Below are 16,809 nucleotides of genomic sequence, written 5' to 3' on the forward strand. Positions count from 1 at the left end.
CAACCACATGCATGTGAGACAATTTACACTTCTATATTAGTTTATTTCTTCTTTTTTTTTTTTAATTTAATTTCACCGATCAATAAAATAAGATAATAGGTATAAAACTGAAATAATATTATAAAACCTGCATTCAAAATATTAAATGACATTTATGTAATGCAACCAAACTTTTTTTTTCTTTTGCAAATGTAATGAAACCAAACTAAAGCTGTACATTTAGTAGTTCTTTCGCTTTCAAATTAGTTAAGTCCCATCCATTGGATAATATACGCATATTTAAAATTGACAACGTAATTTGATTGTTACTTTCGGTTCATACTATTCAATGTCCTCATTACATCTTCAAATCATAATCACTGGGATTATATTCACTTAATCATACTCTATTTATAAAAAGAAAAAAAGAAAAAAAAAACAGTTCAGATTATTGTTTATCTGAATACGCATACAACAACATCAAGTTTAGCTAAGATTGAGTACCGTTGGCCAAAAAAAAAAAATCAAGGTCTAGTAGCTGCCAATGTGTTAGCAATGTCGATGACAAATCGATATCTAACGTCCCCTTTTGCGAGTCTATCCATGGCGGTGTTCACATAATCCATTGATATGATCTCAATTTCTGCTTTTACGCCATGCTCCGCCGCAAAATCAATCATCTCTTGTGTCTCTTGCATTCCTCCAATCCCACTTCCCGCTACGGATTTTCTTCCTGTTGCATAAGGGTTCCGTCATAGCACTCAAATAGTCTAGGTATGAAAAGTTGAATAAATTAACTAATCTTATATATAACGGTCTATTACTTAGGGTTGTAAATTCATACCAATGATTAATGAAAATGCAGATAGATCAAATGGCTTCTCCGTTGCACCGAGTAGAACAAGTTTACCGTTGGGTTTGAGTAGTCCAATTAAAGGTGAAATCGAATGCGATGCAGAAACAGTATCAATTATGCCATCCATTGTTCCCATTGCGCCCTAACATAAATTTAAAATCTGATAACATTTTTTTACATTCTATATGCATAACGATATATATGGTTTAAGATTACCTTCATTTGGTCTTCATCAGTACTAACCAAGAACCCATCAGCTCCAAGAGTTTCAAGAGCATCTTTAGATTTCCCAGAGGTGGAACTAACCACCGTGACTCTAGTCCCAAATGCTTTTGCAAATCTCACCCCAATGTGTCCAAGACCACCTAGCCCCACGATTCCGATATGTTTATCTGGTCCGACCAATCCGAAGTACTTCATAGGACTGTACACCGAGATGCCTACATATAATATGTTACTTTGTATTATTGAAAATGTTGCGATATTTTAATATTATCATATTTGATTTAAATTACCTGCACAAAGCAAAGGTGCGGCCGAAGCTAGAGGCAACGTGTGTGGAATTTTGACGGCGTAACGTTCATCGACGACGATGTGGTCAGAGTATCCACCGTAGTTAATGGTTCCGTCGTGGTGAACTCCGTTATAGGTTGCGACTGCTTTGGTGCAGTAGTTTTCTTGATCTTCACGACAACTCTCGCACGCGCGGCAGGAATCTACTATGCATCCAACACCAACTTTGTCTCCAAGATTGAATTTTCTTACTTTGCTCCCTATGTCACTCACTTCTCCAACAATCTCATGACTGCAGTAAACAACATTAATAACAAAATAAAATTTGATTAATGTTAATCTTTTTGAATTTTAAACTAAATATATCATCATAAGCTTTCAAACAGTTTACTTTTTAAAAAATAAGAGAAAAATGAATAAATGAGATATTATTTTTGATAGTTTTCAGTGAAAGTTACATACTATTTACAATTTTTTATGTTTAGTCATAATTTGGTTTTAGGAATAGTTTTTTTTTTTTTTTTTTTGAACAAAGGGAATAGTTGTTTAGTTACATATAACTCACGCTTAGTTTGTGTTGCACTTATAATATCTTCATAACGTTCAGTTTTGATCTGTGCGTGTAGATTTTTTTTAAATAAAGAAATCAACTTTAAGTGATGAATGATGGTAATAACTAATAATAAAGGTGAGTGCTCATTTTTGGCAAAACTTATTTGAGTGTAATAATTAATTTATCTGCCGAAATGATTTTCTCAACAATATATAATCTAGCCGAAAGAAAAGAGCTAAGTAAGTGCTCCACTATTAACAGTGGACAAACGAGAATTTGCCACATTTAGTTCCACTCAATTATGATCCTGATCTCTAATAGTTAAGTAATTTACCAACCAAATCCACTATTTTAATACTTTCTGAAACATATGTTAAAAATATCATTTTACCTACCAAATATAATCTTACATATCATACTAGACAAATTCGGGGTTTTTAACTAGATATTCATTTATCGAAGTTTATATTGTTTATAATCGTAATTGTGAATTCTATAGTGGTGGAAACTGTGGATCTAATCACAATCAATCTTAACATCAAAAAACAAAGATCACTAGGACTATGATATAACGATACAATTAAAGATAATAATTTTTTTTTTACCATAACAGAAGAATTTACGAAACAGTGGAAAAGAAAAAAGAATTGCGTACCCAGGAACCAAAGGGTAAATAGATGAATGCCATTCGTTCTTGAGACAATGAAGATCACTATGACATATTCCACAATACAACACCTTCACTCTCACTTCCTCTGCTCCTGTTTTCCTGCACACTGCACATACCATCATCACCATGTACGTAACATCATCACTATGACTAAATTAAACAATCGATCCATCATCATGCGCATGCATGTGTAATAACACCATCATCACAGAGGCAGCGTTACCTTCTAGAAAAGACAAAGGGAGAGAGATAGCCTGAGGAGTCTCTTGCCGCCCATCCAAAAGCCTCTATGCTCTGCTCTCTCTCTTCTGATGATGATGATCTCTCCATCTGCTCTCACTCTTTTTATTTATACTTCTTTCGAACAATTTAGGGACAAGAGTAAGCTGACTAACTGAGTAGCCAGCTATCTTTTTATATAAGAATGAGAGAATACAAATTAGATCCAAACGCTGTCGTTTCATTGTAGAAGTTTGACTTTAGGTCTCTCATATACACCATAAGATAATTATTAATATATTTTACTCTAACTAATATCATGATAATTGAAGTTGTAATATTTGATATAAATTTTTTTCTTGTCAACTATAAAATTGATATAATTTTAAAAGTTTTATCTATACTAGTATTTTTGCAGCAGTTTTTGCTCAAAAATATTTTTTGGAAAGTTTTTACATTTAATGCATTGACTTTAATATTAGTTACCAAAATTTCAAAATTAATTATAGGTAAGATTTAAAAAAATAAAGAAATCTTTCTACCTCGTTCAAAAATAAATATATGATTCTCTTTCATTTTTATTTGAATTTATATTTAAATTATCTTGAATTATTTTATAATATATTTAGTTAAAAAAAATTGTGATTTTTTCCTGCATATGATATAATACAAAATTTTAAAAACGGACATATATTAGCCAATATATGAATAAAAAATACGGGTACAATATCACACATCGTCTAAAAAATTTGGGCAATGGTTTAGAGTCATAATATAAAAGAGACCAAAATAATTATGAATACAAATGAGTAGAAAGCTTGATTTATCAGGCATTTAAACTTTAAAAACTTTTATTTGGTTTATTCCGGTTATTTTAAAGATTTTTAAAAGGTTAAATATAAAAAATATTTAAAACTTTTAAAAAGTTAAATATGATAAATATTATACAGTAGATACACAATAAATATTAAAAATTAAGATGATATAGTGTGAGTTAAAATATCTCGGGACAGGGTTATATATGGGGACGGATTTTATCGATATTTGTATAAATTAATAAATATCATTAATTCGGTGTTACACGAATAAAACATCATTTCATTATTTTGTTAATACTGTCAGTATCAGAAAATAGACATATCTAATTAAATTGATTAAATAAATATTATGTAAAAATTAAATTATATTGCGGTATTATATAGTTTATTTAACAATTATAATATATTTAATCAACAAATACAACTTATAATTTAAATATTTTAATTATAAATATTTTGTCCTGCGGGTCCTAATCTAGTGTTAGATATAAACCGTACAAGCAACAAGTTTAACCCATATATATCAGACTCCGGAAGGACCTTCCAAACGAAGATAATCATACATTACACCTGACAAAAAATCAGATCTGTCCCGACCGTGAATAAGATATATCGTATTATAACCAACCCTAAGAAACTTTCCATGGATATCGATATTGTACAATCTGTACAACCCATGAATCCCATGCCTCGCGATAGCGTTATCCCGACCTATTAGCCCAGAGATAAAAACTGGTTCGGAATTAGCTTCGTTGACCCGAACCATCAGATTAACAGTTGTGGCTGAAGCCAAAGCTATTCGAAGTGTGTAGATTCCAGCAGGTTCAGTCACTGCTTTTAAATTGAACTTAATTTGCCATGTCGTTGCTTTATATGTCCCGTTTCCAGCTTTCCTATATATGTATTACAAGAAATATATTATTTGTATTAATGTCTGAGATTACTGTGTAACTCAACAACATATTTTTGGATCGATCGATCATCAAAATATATTTTTATTACCTGTTGACATGTGCATAGAACCAGTCTTTTGTATAGTCACTCACTCCAACAGTATAAACAAGATCGTTTCGTGGATACAAATCACTGTAACGATCCCATAGACCATATTGTCTAAATCTGTATTATTACATCAAATTAATTAAATAAAAAACCATTAATTAGTATATTTAAATAAAACACCATTTAGTAATTAATGGACGAGTTGATGCTTAATTCTGTTACCTGTCTTGACGATTTGCGTTATTAAGATTGAGTTTGGTCAAAAGGGTTGGGTCCGCATCTGGGATATAGAACTCTGCGGCGGTTCGATCCGGTTCTCCGATCTCCCACAATGTCGAACCGTTCCTCGGTGGCTCGTACACTATGGATCCTACATTTATCTCCTCACCTATATAAACCAAACCAAACTTGGGCCTATTAATGGGCCTTATCTATTTTTCAGCTGTGGCCCATCTTAAATTTAACAAGGAAGATAACAGTGTACACGTACCGTGTGTGATGGTAATGTCACGTTCGTATTTATAGTCACCGATAAATCCAGGAACCCACGCGTAGAGACTATAATCCCCAGGTCGAACATTCGCTATTGTGAACATCCCCATATTGTCTGCTCGTGTCCAAAATTGATATCCCTTTGTCCAGATTTTGTTGTAAAGGGGAAAATTAAAATCCGCTAGTTTCGTCCGATTGACATTGGTACACTGATCATAAGTCACATAGTATAGTACCTTGTTTTCGGTTTGCCATGAACCAGCTTCACCAGGTAATGCTAATCCCACAAAAGCAAATTTCCCGAATAAGTTTTCCTTGTTATTGTTGTACCTACAAATTATTTTTTATAATAATTTCTCACATTAGATTGAAAAACATTACTTTGAAGATATATCATTGCATGTAAGAACAATCAAAGGGATATAATTATTTTACCTGTCTTTGACAAAGAATTGACCGTTAACTGTTCCTCTTTGGTGATGGAGAGGGTAATCTACTGACTTCACGAATTCATAAGGCCAGCTTTGGACCTCGGAAACCATCTATATAGATAAATAATTTTTAAAACCATTTGTAACGATAATCATAATGATATAACACAAAATCGAATGAATCAATGGGTCACTGATATGGTAACGAGACCTGTCGTTTAGCGTCGGTCCAAAGAAGATTACGAGAAGAGGCCGAGTTGAGATAAACAAAAACAGGACCAAACACCTTCTTCCATGGCTCCTTGCTATCATATGTTGTGTTCATATCTTTTCCCGCGTAGTGTACACTTGTGAACATCTTTTCAAACACACACACACACACACACACACAAATCGTAAAATCGAATAAGAAATATTGAAGCATAAAAAAAAAATTAAAAGAGGATATGTGTACTCAGTAGTCAGTACTCACAGAAAGAGTGGTGGGACCCAGATGAGAAGTAAGATCTTGTTTGACGGGGCCACAGACACGGAACTCATCGCTGGGAGTAATCATCCAGAACCCAACATTTTCGTCTGACGATATCCAACCGTGTACTTTGTTGTCTTTGCCTTCCATTGAGTACATGTACTTATCGTCTACCTGCGTCACACCCGACTTATTTTACTTTTGACTATATAATTATGATAAAAGCTATATATAAGTTTACAGGAGGGTAAAAAAAGTATATAACATTTTTGGATTAATTTTTATATATATACCTGCCCTTTAAGCATATGGTTTTGTGGATTTATTAAATGAACAGCTTCTTTGTAAGCCAATGGACTAGCACGACCATTGCGGATATCTCGATCTGCTTCGAAAGGCATAATTTTCTGCCGATCATCCGATACAGCCATGAAATCGAATCTGCAACATTGTAAAAAAAATTATTATTTTTCATTCGTAGCATGCAATATTAGCTTAAATATGATAAAACACAATTAATGGTTACTTTGTTGTGTTAAGTTTGAAGACGATTCTGGTTTGGTCCATGTCCACTTCAGGCCAACCTTTCAACCTCTCCAACACAGCGTACATGTGTACTCCCGATACACCACTTCGTATAATATATCTTTAAAGAGAAATATTCTCAATCATAGTTAATCGTCTTATATATAATTTAACTTCTCCCGGAAAGAAAAAAAAAAAGTTAATAACTACTGTTTTTTTATCTCTTGCAAATTGACGTACCGTTTGTCTACGTTTAATGGGGCTACTGAGTCCCGTTGAGAGATGTGCCATGTTCTCGAAAATGAAATTTCTACATGCTCACTTGTTTGATTTACAATATCGAATTTTGTCCCTACTAAACTGTTAAATCATAAGATTTTATATGATATATTTGTGAGTTTTCGATTGAGAAATGTATATAATCAAAAAGATAGGAAGAGAGATTCGAAACTTACTAATCGATTAACGGTATTTGTCCTGGTTCATACCATACTACGTCCCAATACCTATATATATATATATATATATAGTGGTTAAGTTATATAAGACGAAAACTCTTGTAACCTTTCTCACGTGCTATATATAAAATTAAAATTATATGTATCCTACCCGCGATTTTCGATTTGGTCGTTCAACACATTGTTAAAGCCATTGTACTTGATTCCAGTTATTAAGCCTTGTGGACTTGAGAATGTAACTTGGATGATACCGTTATCAACGATCACCTTAGTCAACAAAAACATAAGCATCATAAATCTCATATACAACCATTTTTTTTTTTTGTCAGCATATACAACCAATTTCCCTGGACCGAAATACTCTATATATAAGAAGAATATAACGTTCTAGACTTCTAGTAGCATAACTATTTAAACTAAAGATTCAGAAGATGATATTAGACATTTGGACCGTACTTGGTTACGACCAACTTTCTTAAGCGTGACCGGGGGAGAAGCATCTGTGTGGCCAGGTTTTGCAATGTTTAATCTGTTTCTGTATTAAGAAGAATTACAAGTATTAAGAAGAATTACAATTATGGAAAAAAAAATCAGAATGTTCACTTCAATATGTGTTGATTCATAGAACCGATTCATTGACAACAAATATTACGATATAACAAATTAAACACAATTATTCTCTCTTATTTTTCCTATAATTTGCTTTCTTTGTAAAAGACAAGTCTTCTTACAACGATCTAATTATGTTTCAACAATTTTATATACAAAATTTTGTAGAACCCGCCAATTCAGTTAAAACTTAAAAGACATAGAAGTTAAGAGCGCATACGTACCGTGATGATGATTGAGAATGAACACCTTGAAGAAAGAAGATGAGTACGAAAAGTTTAGTCATGAACCGATCAGCCTTCATTTCCGCAGCTCCGTATGCCATCTCCTCCGATTCACCAAAACCTTCGACTAAGAAAACAGTGAAAAGACAATATTTCTTACACCTTAAAATGATATTTAAGACACATGACTATTAGTTGGTCAACCTCTTGTATAAACTGTGATCTAGATCTATATGACGACTATTGCCTAAAACTCCTTTGACATTTAATATATCACTACAATATATATGTAAACATGCACGTACTTTTACTTAGAAAATTTTCCGTTTATCTTCTCTTTCTTGGATTCCTTGGCAGCTTAATTTGCTATCTCCACCGAAAAAGTTATCTCTCCAATTTAACCTTATACCCAAAAAATAAAAAATAAAAATCTCTCGTAAAATTTGTTAGTTACCTAACCATTTTATTAATCTCTGCGTAATAAAAACAGAGATCAAAACCTGTTACGACGCAGATACAAAGTCGTAGGAGCTGCTAGGTGTGTATATTTATAATTTGTCCATGAAAGCTAAAAAAATAAACTCCCTCAAATCTGTTTTCTTTTACTTTTGTGAAATGGAGGGTAAGTTAAGAAACTATATATATGCACACGATATCTTTATTTCCAAATTTGACATCATTTAAAAAAAAATCTTGAAGTAATAGATTATGCCCAAGTGTACTCAATATTTTATTTTATTGGGGGTCAAATTATTTATGTAATCAATATTTGTATATTTTTTTGACCAAAACTATTATAAGGATATATTTTTTTTTTTGACTAAGATATTATAAAAGAGTAAAAGTTACATTTTTTAATTAAAGATTTGTTGATTTTTATTGACAATAATCCAGATAAACACATATTCTAGAGAGGACATATTGAACTAAATAGTTATAATTTTGAAAATAATATATTACAAAGTGTTAAAGGACATGCATGAACCTATTAACGCATTGCTAATCATTTTAAATTTTGAATCAAAAACTTTTGAAAATGAATTTAAGAGTTTTAAGATCTTTCATCAAATAAAAGAAGGTACATAATTGTTAAATAATCAAATCCAACAAAACTGAATTCAAGTCATGAAAATCTAGTTTAGTGATATATACTATTAAATAGAGGTACATGCATATAATATTGATATATATTATTAACTGAAATTACCTAGTTTGACACAAATATGAGGTGTAATAACTAGATCAACACCCGAACTTAGACCATAATCGAGGACACAACAAGCAAACACGTTTACAAAAAAAAAAAAAAAAAAAAAAAAAAAAAAAAAAAACTTTCCTTGGCTCTTCACCGGCGAACAACAAGTAAAATCGATCAGTTATGTTCTTTAAACAACATGATTGACAGAATTTTAAAAATATTTTAAGAGTGGTTGTAGAAATATTAGAATGCATCTACAATTGATCCATGCAAAATCCAGTTCTTCACTTCTTCACTTCTTCACTACTATGAAAAGAATATGTCCCCATTACATAAAGTCTGTTGTAACAAAGCTAAACAAATTCCCGAAAATTTTGGTAGGGTAATCAAACAACACTTTTTTTTTGTGTAGGAGAATCAAACAACACTTTTTATAACTCTTAACTAGGACCCGACCCGCGCTACAGCGCGGGGGAATATTTTATTGTTGTTAAAACGGATAACAATTTAGAAGATGTTATACACTACAAGAAAAACTAGTTATAGCCACAAATCAACCACAATTTTTTTGTAGCCATAGTATATTAGCCACAAACCAGACACAAAATAACGTTGTGGCTAATTCGTAGCTAAGTTGTAGCAAATTTGTGGCTAATTAGCCACAAACAACAGTTTATAGCTAGTTGCGACTAATTAGCTACAAATTAGCAAGAGAATAATATGTAGCTATTTAGCTACGATCAAAGCTATAAATTTATCATGGCTAATTTGATAAATACTGTATTTCTTGTTAGTTGTAATTTATTTGTGATTACTATGTGGCTTTTTTCACTCTAAACCTCAAATTGAAATCCTAAAAATACAACCACTAAACTTTAAACTTTTAAACATGTAAACAAATATAAACAATAAATCCAACACTTATAATAAAAATAAAATTTCCAAATCTAATTAATGTTTAATTATAAATAAACCATATACAGATAAACATGTAAAAACTTTATACTATGTAATATTTATATATTATATATACATATGTACCAAAATATATATCAAAATCTATCACCAATCACAATATAAGAATAAAAGAACAAAATTATCATTTTCTAACTTTTATATTCTAATTAAAGAATGTATGAATTTCTAAACACAAACAATATGATTTATTTTTAAAAGAATCTGTAATAGCTTCGGATAGCCACAAATTTGTTCGTAGCTAACTGGAAAAAAAGAAAAGATTATGTTCTCGGTAAAGTTTTGGTGAAACAAATTAAATGATATAGCCACGTAGAGCCACAAAATATTTCGTGGCTACACAAATAAATATGAAAACCCTGGATTCCCTTCTATTTTACTTGCCTCTCTCTCAAATATATCTCGGCTGTACAAAATAAAGAAGTAGATCTGAAAACAGGCGAGATTCAACTCTAATCTACCCTATTTTTTCTTTCTCATCTTTCTTATTATTGAAGAACAGCTGCAAATGTGACTCTACGTATCTCCCTTCAGCTCTGGCCTTTATCCATATTCAAATCTAATCTCGAAGGTTCTGTTTTCATATCTACATCTGGGGTTTTAGTTTTCAGTTAGTTTGATTTTGGGTTTCACATAAGTTTTTTTATTTGGATCTGAGACTTGTTTTTGGTAATCCGTTGGAAATTTTTTAGTTCTTTCTTCTTCGAATTTGATTTCAAGTTTTGTTTGAATTTTTTATTTGGATCTGAGTCTTGTTTTTGCTTAAAGTCATATTTTTTACTAAGCTTGTTCTTGTCTTTTTCCAGACGGAGGAGGTTTTTCCAGGCGGAGGAGGTGGTGGAGAAGATGGGGTGGTAGTGGAGAAGAATGAAGAGGAGACAGTGAAGAAGCTGATTTGTGAGCGGACTCATTAGAAGAGGTGGTGGTGGTGGTGGAGGAGCGGTGACGGTGGAGGAGGAGAATAACTGAGAATATATTTGTAAATATTTGAAATTTTAATTTGTTTTTTGTATTTATTTTTAATTTAATTTTTAAAATAAATTATTTTGGTATTTTTTTTAAAATAAAAATTTGAAATTGCCACAACAAATTTTATGGTTATTTGTGTCTAATCGGAACAATTAGACATGATCAAATTTGTTGCAAATTTGTAGCTATTAGCTACAAAACCTGTTGTAGCAATTTTGTGTCTATATTTCCGCAAATAGACACGAAACAAAATAGCTACAACCCTATAGCCACAAATTTTTGTTGTGGTTTTTCGAGGATATAAGCAATATAGCCACGAAATATGAAGCATGGTTACAAAATGTTTTGTGGCTTTAGCCAGATTTTCTTGTAGTGATAGTATCTGTTTATTATATTGTCTATCTTTGTCAAATTTGCCATATCTTTTTTTAGAAATAATTAATTTAAACAAAACTTTCTTGAGATTAATAGAATGAAAAAACATTTTACTTAACATGTGGTTGTGGAAACACGATTACTTGAATATTATTTCACACGTTTTATCTTTATTAATACGAAGTTGTACATAATAGTATATATATATATATATATATATATTTTACGCATCGTATACATGCGAAATGTATTCGCCAATGTGCTCACCATAATGTATATAATTACTTTTACTTTATGACTTTTAAATGTGATTCTATAAAATGTATTCAATTATGTGAGTAATTGAATTGGGCTGTATTATAAATAGGTCCACCAACAAATTTGGGTTTGTGTTTAACTTTTTTTTGATATTTATGATGGGGTTTTCGGTGGGCTTTCTATTAAGTTTTTTTTTAAACAGCTGTCTTATTATCTGCAAAGTTGTATGTTTGTTAAACAATTGGGAATCAATAAATCTTTTCATCTCCATCGTTTCCATCGTTTCATCTTCAATTGGGAATCGATCAATCTTTTCATCTCCATTTTCTCAAGATCAATTTTTCAGAAAAGAGGGTAAAATCAAGTTCAGTACTTCTTCAATCCACTGAATCTTGAAGAGAAAACAAAAAATCGTAAAATGAGAGAAGCTCCGATTAGTCGAATCAATTGGGTTTGTCTATGGAGATGATGGTGCTATCAATCGGATGATTCAGTTTTCACCCATGGCTTTAGCGACCCGTTTTATCTTACCAATTGGATTGGTAAGTTGCTAGATATTATGAATAATTTTTCTTTATATTTCCTCAATTTTACATGTCTATACTCTTTCTGTACGGCTCTATATCTCCAAATCAGTTTTCAAAACGATAATTGCTAATATTAAAAATAGTATGTATATCATTACCGTATTTGATTAGTTGACATGTTTCATGTATTTTTTCAGTACATGTGAAAGCCTATACAAACTAACCGAAGCATATATATAAAGACATCATAATATCCGTAAGATAAGTAGTTGTTTCTTAAAATCTTGTTTGATTGTTTTTTTTTTTTTGGAATAATAAATCCTTACTGATTAATTTCTTTTGCAATTTAGTCCAGGAAATGAAATGAGATGTAGTTTCCAGTAACACAGGTTATTACAATAGAGTATAATGACATGAAGCTATAAACAGTAAGCTTAATTTCTGAAGTTTTCAATCTTTGTTTTAAATTTGTAGAACTTTCCGAATTGTGAACTCTTTATTACTCTAGAAGTTTTTAGTTAATGTGTAAGTAATCGTCAAAGAAGTACATTAGGATAATTTTTTGTGGCTTCGTATTGAATTGAAAGAATTAGAAAATGTAATCTGGAATAATTGGTAATATACTGACCAGGTGTAAGTATTTTTTTGATTCAATGTCAGGACATTGTTTAACTTTTTTTGGAGGAAAAGTTATTGATAAGAGAGGATAAGTTTTAGCAGAGAAAAAATTGAAGGTATATCCTAATCTGTTTGTTTATTAATAATACTTTTCCTATGCTTATAGTTCCTTTAATTGCTTGAAAATGGAAGATTAGTTTTTGTGTTTTTTATAATAAAGATTAAATCTATAAGAACTTATTCTTTGTCATTTATTTGAAACTTGAAAATGATAACAAAACATAGGAATAGGGAAAGTAATTGAAACAAACAAAAATTAAAAAGCAGCATAAAAAAACAAATACTTTATTCTTCTATTAATCCTCTTCTCAAACATGCTTCCTTGTATGATGGATATACAATTCCATCATAAGTCCTCAGATCTTCGTCACTTAATGGTCCTTTAAGAAAACGGAACAGAAGTTTTAGGGATAAATTACCAGTAAACTTACTTGATCAGTCTCTGGAACTTTCCAAACTGTGGTTTCTTAACAGTTGCATAAATCAGGTACCCTATTTAACAAAGGGAAAGATATTAAACTTCAAAACACTAACAATAGATAACAGTACATTTGAATTGTAAAACCTAGTAAAGAGTTCGGTAAGCTTACTGAAATATCCGCAAGAACCATTTCAATGGTTTCTTCGGAATATACAGTGTTTTGCTTCCAAAAATGAATGATTTTGACATGAATTTTCCATCCTGTTTTGAATGGCTTAATGGACTGCAAATCTGTGGTAGGGACATTCTCGGCAGCCATTGGAGAAGGTTTGAAAGAAAAAAGGAGAAAGTGAAGAAAGTATGGTGATTTACGATTCGATAAGTATCATAGTATTTATAGGAAGTCGTCACGTAGTTTCCATTAGGTATAATTTGATAGTATATTTTATGGTATATTCGTAGAATTTTGGAAACAAATCTTAGTAGTTAATTATGTAATATATTCTTAACAATTTCTTAACAATTCTTAACAATGATGATCAATTTTCTTGGTGCAGTTAAGGATTCAAAATAAATCGGAGTTTGAATTAGGAATGAAAGACATAACTAAAAACGCGGTTTGGTAAGATTTTGGAATAGTCCTAGAAGATTGATATCTGTCTAATTATTTTTATTTGAATATCGTTTTCAATCAATTGAATAGATTATAGTTTCTCTCTTTAATGATATCTTAGATAATGTAATGTAGACTTATCGAAACTTAAAATCTATTTTGCAGGCTTTTTTTCTGGAGGCCCAAAATAGCCCATTGTTACATGAGGGAAGGTGTTAATATAGTTTTCCATCAATTCCTACCCGGATATCCAATTGTTAATTGTCGGGTAATTTTTAATTTTAAACCCGATTCAATAGGTTTAAAAGTCACCTTTAACCTTAATGATATGTTTTAAGAGAAATTTCGACAGGAGCATTTTCGGGCAATGAGAAAGTTGTACTTCTCTTTTACTAATATAGGGATATTTAAACAATACTGTACATTTTATTAAGCTACGATGAGTTAACCTATCATAATAAATTTTGCATAAAATGAATGTAAATTAATAAAATACACTTTAAAATCCAAAAAGTGTCTCTACTCCTATAAAGTTTTACAATGACAATTAATGTTATAAAAGTGTCATTAGGTACAAACATCCCTAGTGAAAATAAAGGAAGTTGACCTAAATTCTGTTGAAGAAACAGAAACCCCTAAAAACGAGAAATATACTACAGAACCAAAGAGGTAGTTACTCACGCCCAAGAAGATTCATCACTGGTCCACTTATATAAATCTTCCATTAATTGTTTAGCACCAATTGAACTCAACCACTGTCACTGTCGGTTTTGAATGAAATCTACCAAATCGGCAGCGATCCAAAGCCATTCGTCTGCTTGATTGTAATTGTGTCTTATCTCTCAGCCAGGATCGGTCGAAGAAACTAGATGACGCCCTCAACATGTCGTGCTCTGTTATGCTCTGCTTTACCCTCAATTTTTGTCTTAATTTCAAAACTCTCTAAGGAAAAGATGCATCCTATGTAACACAAGGCTTTGTTTGAATATATTTTTATGTTCATACCAAAAAAAAAAAGATATATGTAACTGGAGGAGGAATGGAGGAATCATCCATGATTCAGGAGGTGAGGCTTTCGACATAAAGATTCAAACTTGGAAGCCATTGCCTAGCGAATGTAATGTTTGCTGATTGTGGCGGTAAGTACTAAGTACAAGTGGAATGTGGTTAATTAATGGTTGAGAATTTGGGTAATCTGTATCGGATCCATATTGGTCCTGAATACCAAACGATTCATTTAGTTAACCATGGTGGGAAATTGGTTATATATATAAAATCGTTAGCCCAAAATGCCCATCGAATGGTTGAGAATTAGAAAATGGACTTAGACCATCTCCATTGTATTTCTCTATTTTTTTCTCTAAAATAGAGTAACTCAAAAATAGAGCACTGTTTTCCTCCAATGTATTACTCTATTTTCACCTCTATAATAGAGTTAGTGTAAAAAAATAGAGGTGAGAATAGAGTTGCTCTATATATAGAGCAATCCTATTATTTTCTCTATTTTAGAGTAAAATATAGAGTAGGGTTGGAGCAAATGTTGCTCTATAATAGAGATTTGACTCTAAAATAGAGTGGGGTTGGAGATGCCCTTATGGCCATAAAAGAAAGAATAATAAAGATAGTTCTTACAAATTTCCCATCGAATCATGGCACTCCACAGAGATTAGATCAGATTAAGTTAGCTAATATTAGCTTAGCTTGTAGAGGCAAACATAATTATACTATTAAGTAACTAGTTCCAAACCAAACCAAGCTATCTCAACCGTCTTTGTACTTAATTTTCTTTTTTGTTGATTAATAAAGTTAACATTTCAAAAAAAAAAAAAAATCACATGTCACTTTATTTTTTTTTGTCAACCATTGGGCCACAACTGGCCGGCCCATTAGCCAAATTCCTACATTCGTAGGAGCCGGGACTCGATCCCGAGTATGATGGTATCTTTTACAAATGGACTTACCTTCTGCTACTCTAAAGTCACTTTTTATAACAGCTTACATATCATTTTTTCTATATTTTGTGAACATTAATTTTGTTTTTTAGATAGATTCTTCTTTTAGAGATTTTTTTTGCATAGTTTTTTTTTTTTAAAGTGTGACTCTTACAATGTCTTCGTTTTAGCTCAAAACTTTAAATTGAGTTGAATAATTAATCTTTTATTTTCTTTAAGTGAAATTTCATAATAAATTTTTGTAGTATATGTTTCTTAGAAACTAATGTATCACTTCAATTTTATTTTTATGTTTAGAATTTTATAATTATAATTACATAAATTGCTTTTACTCCACCATGCATTAAAATCTTACTTTTATACTAAACTCATTAGCCCATTTTAAATTTTGGAAAATAATATTTTTTTTTGGTTAAAATTTGACGAATAACATTATTACTAAAATAAATTCATAGTATTACTTTTACTATTTTAAAATGTTCATTTATTTTTAAAATTTTATATAGTTATTATTTTATTATTTACTAAACCAAGTTTATATTATTGTTTTTACTATTTTAAAATTTAATTAATTTACTTAATTTGTTTTTAATTTATTTTATACTATTATTACTTATAACTTATAACTAATAAATATGCAATGAATGAATACTTTAAATAGTATTTTTAATGCAAAAAAAGAATAACATTATTTAGGTGGATGCTGATGTGGAGGAAGGAGAAGAGAGAAAAGTTAATTTTGTATATATAGATTGTCTATAAAATTGAGTAAAACATATAATAAGTACAAAATTGCATAATTAAATTCAGAAATAATAATATATCTGGATTTTGATTTAGTTTTGATGGATCTAATCTAAATATTAAATTTTAATACTGATCTAATCTAAATATTAGTCTTGATAATTAAAACTGAATTGGCTTGGATTTTAATTAAATCAAGTAGCTTAGATCAGTTTTTACATTCAAAATCAATTAGCTTAGATCAGTATTAATAGAATTTAGTCTTGATAATTTTATCTTGA

General features: G+C 30.7%; 2 protein-coding genes and 2 long non-coding RNA genes across 7 annotated transcripts; 2 read left to right on the forward strand and 2 right to left on the reverse strand.

Annotated features, from left to right (window-relative positions):
- Positions 1 to 297: 297 nt before the first annotated feature.
- On the reverse strand, positions 298 to 2,968 carry LOC104729365 (putative cinnamyl alcohol dehydrogenase 6). 2 transcript variants are annotated; one of them, XM_010448303.3, is made up of 6 exons: positions 2,795 to 2,968; positions 2,557 to 2,670; positions 1,351 to 1,640; positions 1,052 to 1,275; positions 824 to 977; positions 298 to 712 (listed from the first exon to the last, which is right to left on the reverse strand). In XM_010448303.3, the coding sequence occupies exons 1-6, from the start codon at positions 2,899 to 2,901 to the stop codon at positions 504 to 506; spliced, it is 1,098 nt and encodes a 365-aa protein (XP_010446605.2). In that variant the 5' UTR covers positions 2,902 to 2,968; the 3' UTR covers positions 298 to 503. The 2 variants fall into 2 exon arrangements, with proteins under 2 accessions (XP_010446605.2, XP_087335843.1); XM_087479717.1 differs by having other exon boundaries at positions 2,557 to 2,677; positions 2,795 to 2,959.
- A 987-nt stretch (positions 2,969 to 3,955) lies between these two features.
- On the reverse strand, positions 3,956 to 8,439 carry LOC104729366 (uncharacterized). The gene is made up of 17 exons (XM_019233840.2): positions 8,319 to 8,439; positions 8,124 to 8,220; positions 7,819 to 7,945; positions 7,442 to 7,520; positions 7,137 to 7,252; positions 6,983 to 7,033; positions 6,768 to 6,887; positions 6,529 to 6,648; positions 6,296 to 6,443; positions 6,006 to 6,176; positions 5,745 to 5,891; positions 5,538 to 5,644; positions 5,339 to 5,432; positions 5,101 to 5,242; positions 4,833 to 4,998; positions 4,611 to 4,727; positions 3,956 to 4,501 (listed from the first exon to the last, which is right to left on the reverse strand). Exons 3-17 carry the CDS (start codon positions 7,917 to 7,919, stop codon positions 4,132 to 4,134), a joined length of 2,049 nt encoding a protein of 682 aa, XP_019089385.2. The 5' UTR covers positions 7,920 to 7,945; positions 8,124 to 8,220; positions 8,319 to 8,439; the 3' UTR covers positions 3,956 to 4,131.
- A 1,932-nt stretch (positions 8,440 to 10,371) lies between these two features.
- LOC147930096 (uncharacterized) lies at positions 10,372 to 11,081 on the forward strand. Its single transcript, XR_015575371.1, has 2 exons — positions 10,372 to 10,562; positions 10,798 to 11,081. It is a non-coding gene; the product is annotated as an uncharacterized LOC147930096 (long non-coding RNA).
- Positions 11,082 to 11,825: 744 nt separating this feature from the next.
- On the forward strand, positions 11,826 to 14,247 carry LOC104729367 (uncharacterized). Of its 3 annotated transcripts, none has more exons than XR_758263.3 (7): positions 11,826 to 12,135; positions 12,318 to 12,376; positions 12,471 to 12,548; positions 12,781 to 12,854; positions 13,520 to 13,577; positions 13,777 to 13,841; positions 13,998 to 14,247. It is a non-coding gene; the product is annotated as an uncharacterized LOC104729367 (long non-coding RNA). The 3 variants fall into 3 exon arrangements; XR_015574364.1 differs by having other exon boundaries at positions 12,476 to 12,548; XR_015574363.1 differs by lacking the exons at positions 11,826 to 12,135; positions 12,318 to 12,376 and having other exon boundaries at positions 12,394 to 12,548.
- The last annotated feature ends 2,562 nt before the right edge of the window (positions 14,248 to 16,809 follow it).

This window comes from Camelina sativa, chromosome 12 (assembly GCF_030686135.1).
Source record: "Camelina sativa cultivar CO46 ecotype springtype chromosome 12, ASM3068613v1".
Taxonomy (NCBI): domain Eukaryota; kingdom Viridiplantae; phylum Streptophyta; class Magnoliopsida; order Brassicales; family Brassicaceae; genus Camelina; species Camelina sativa.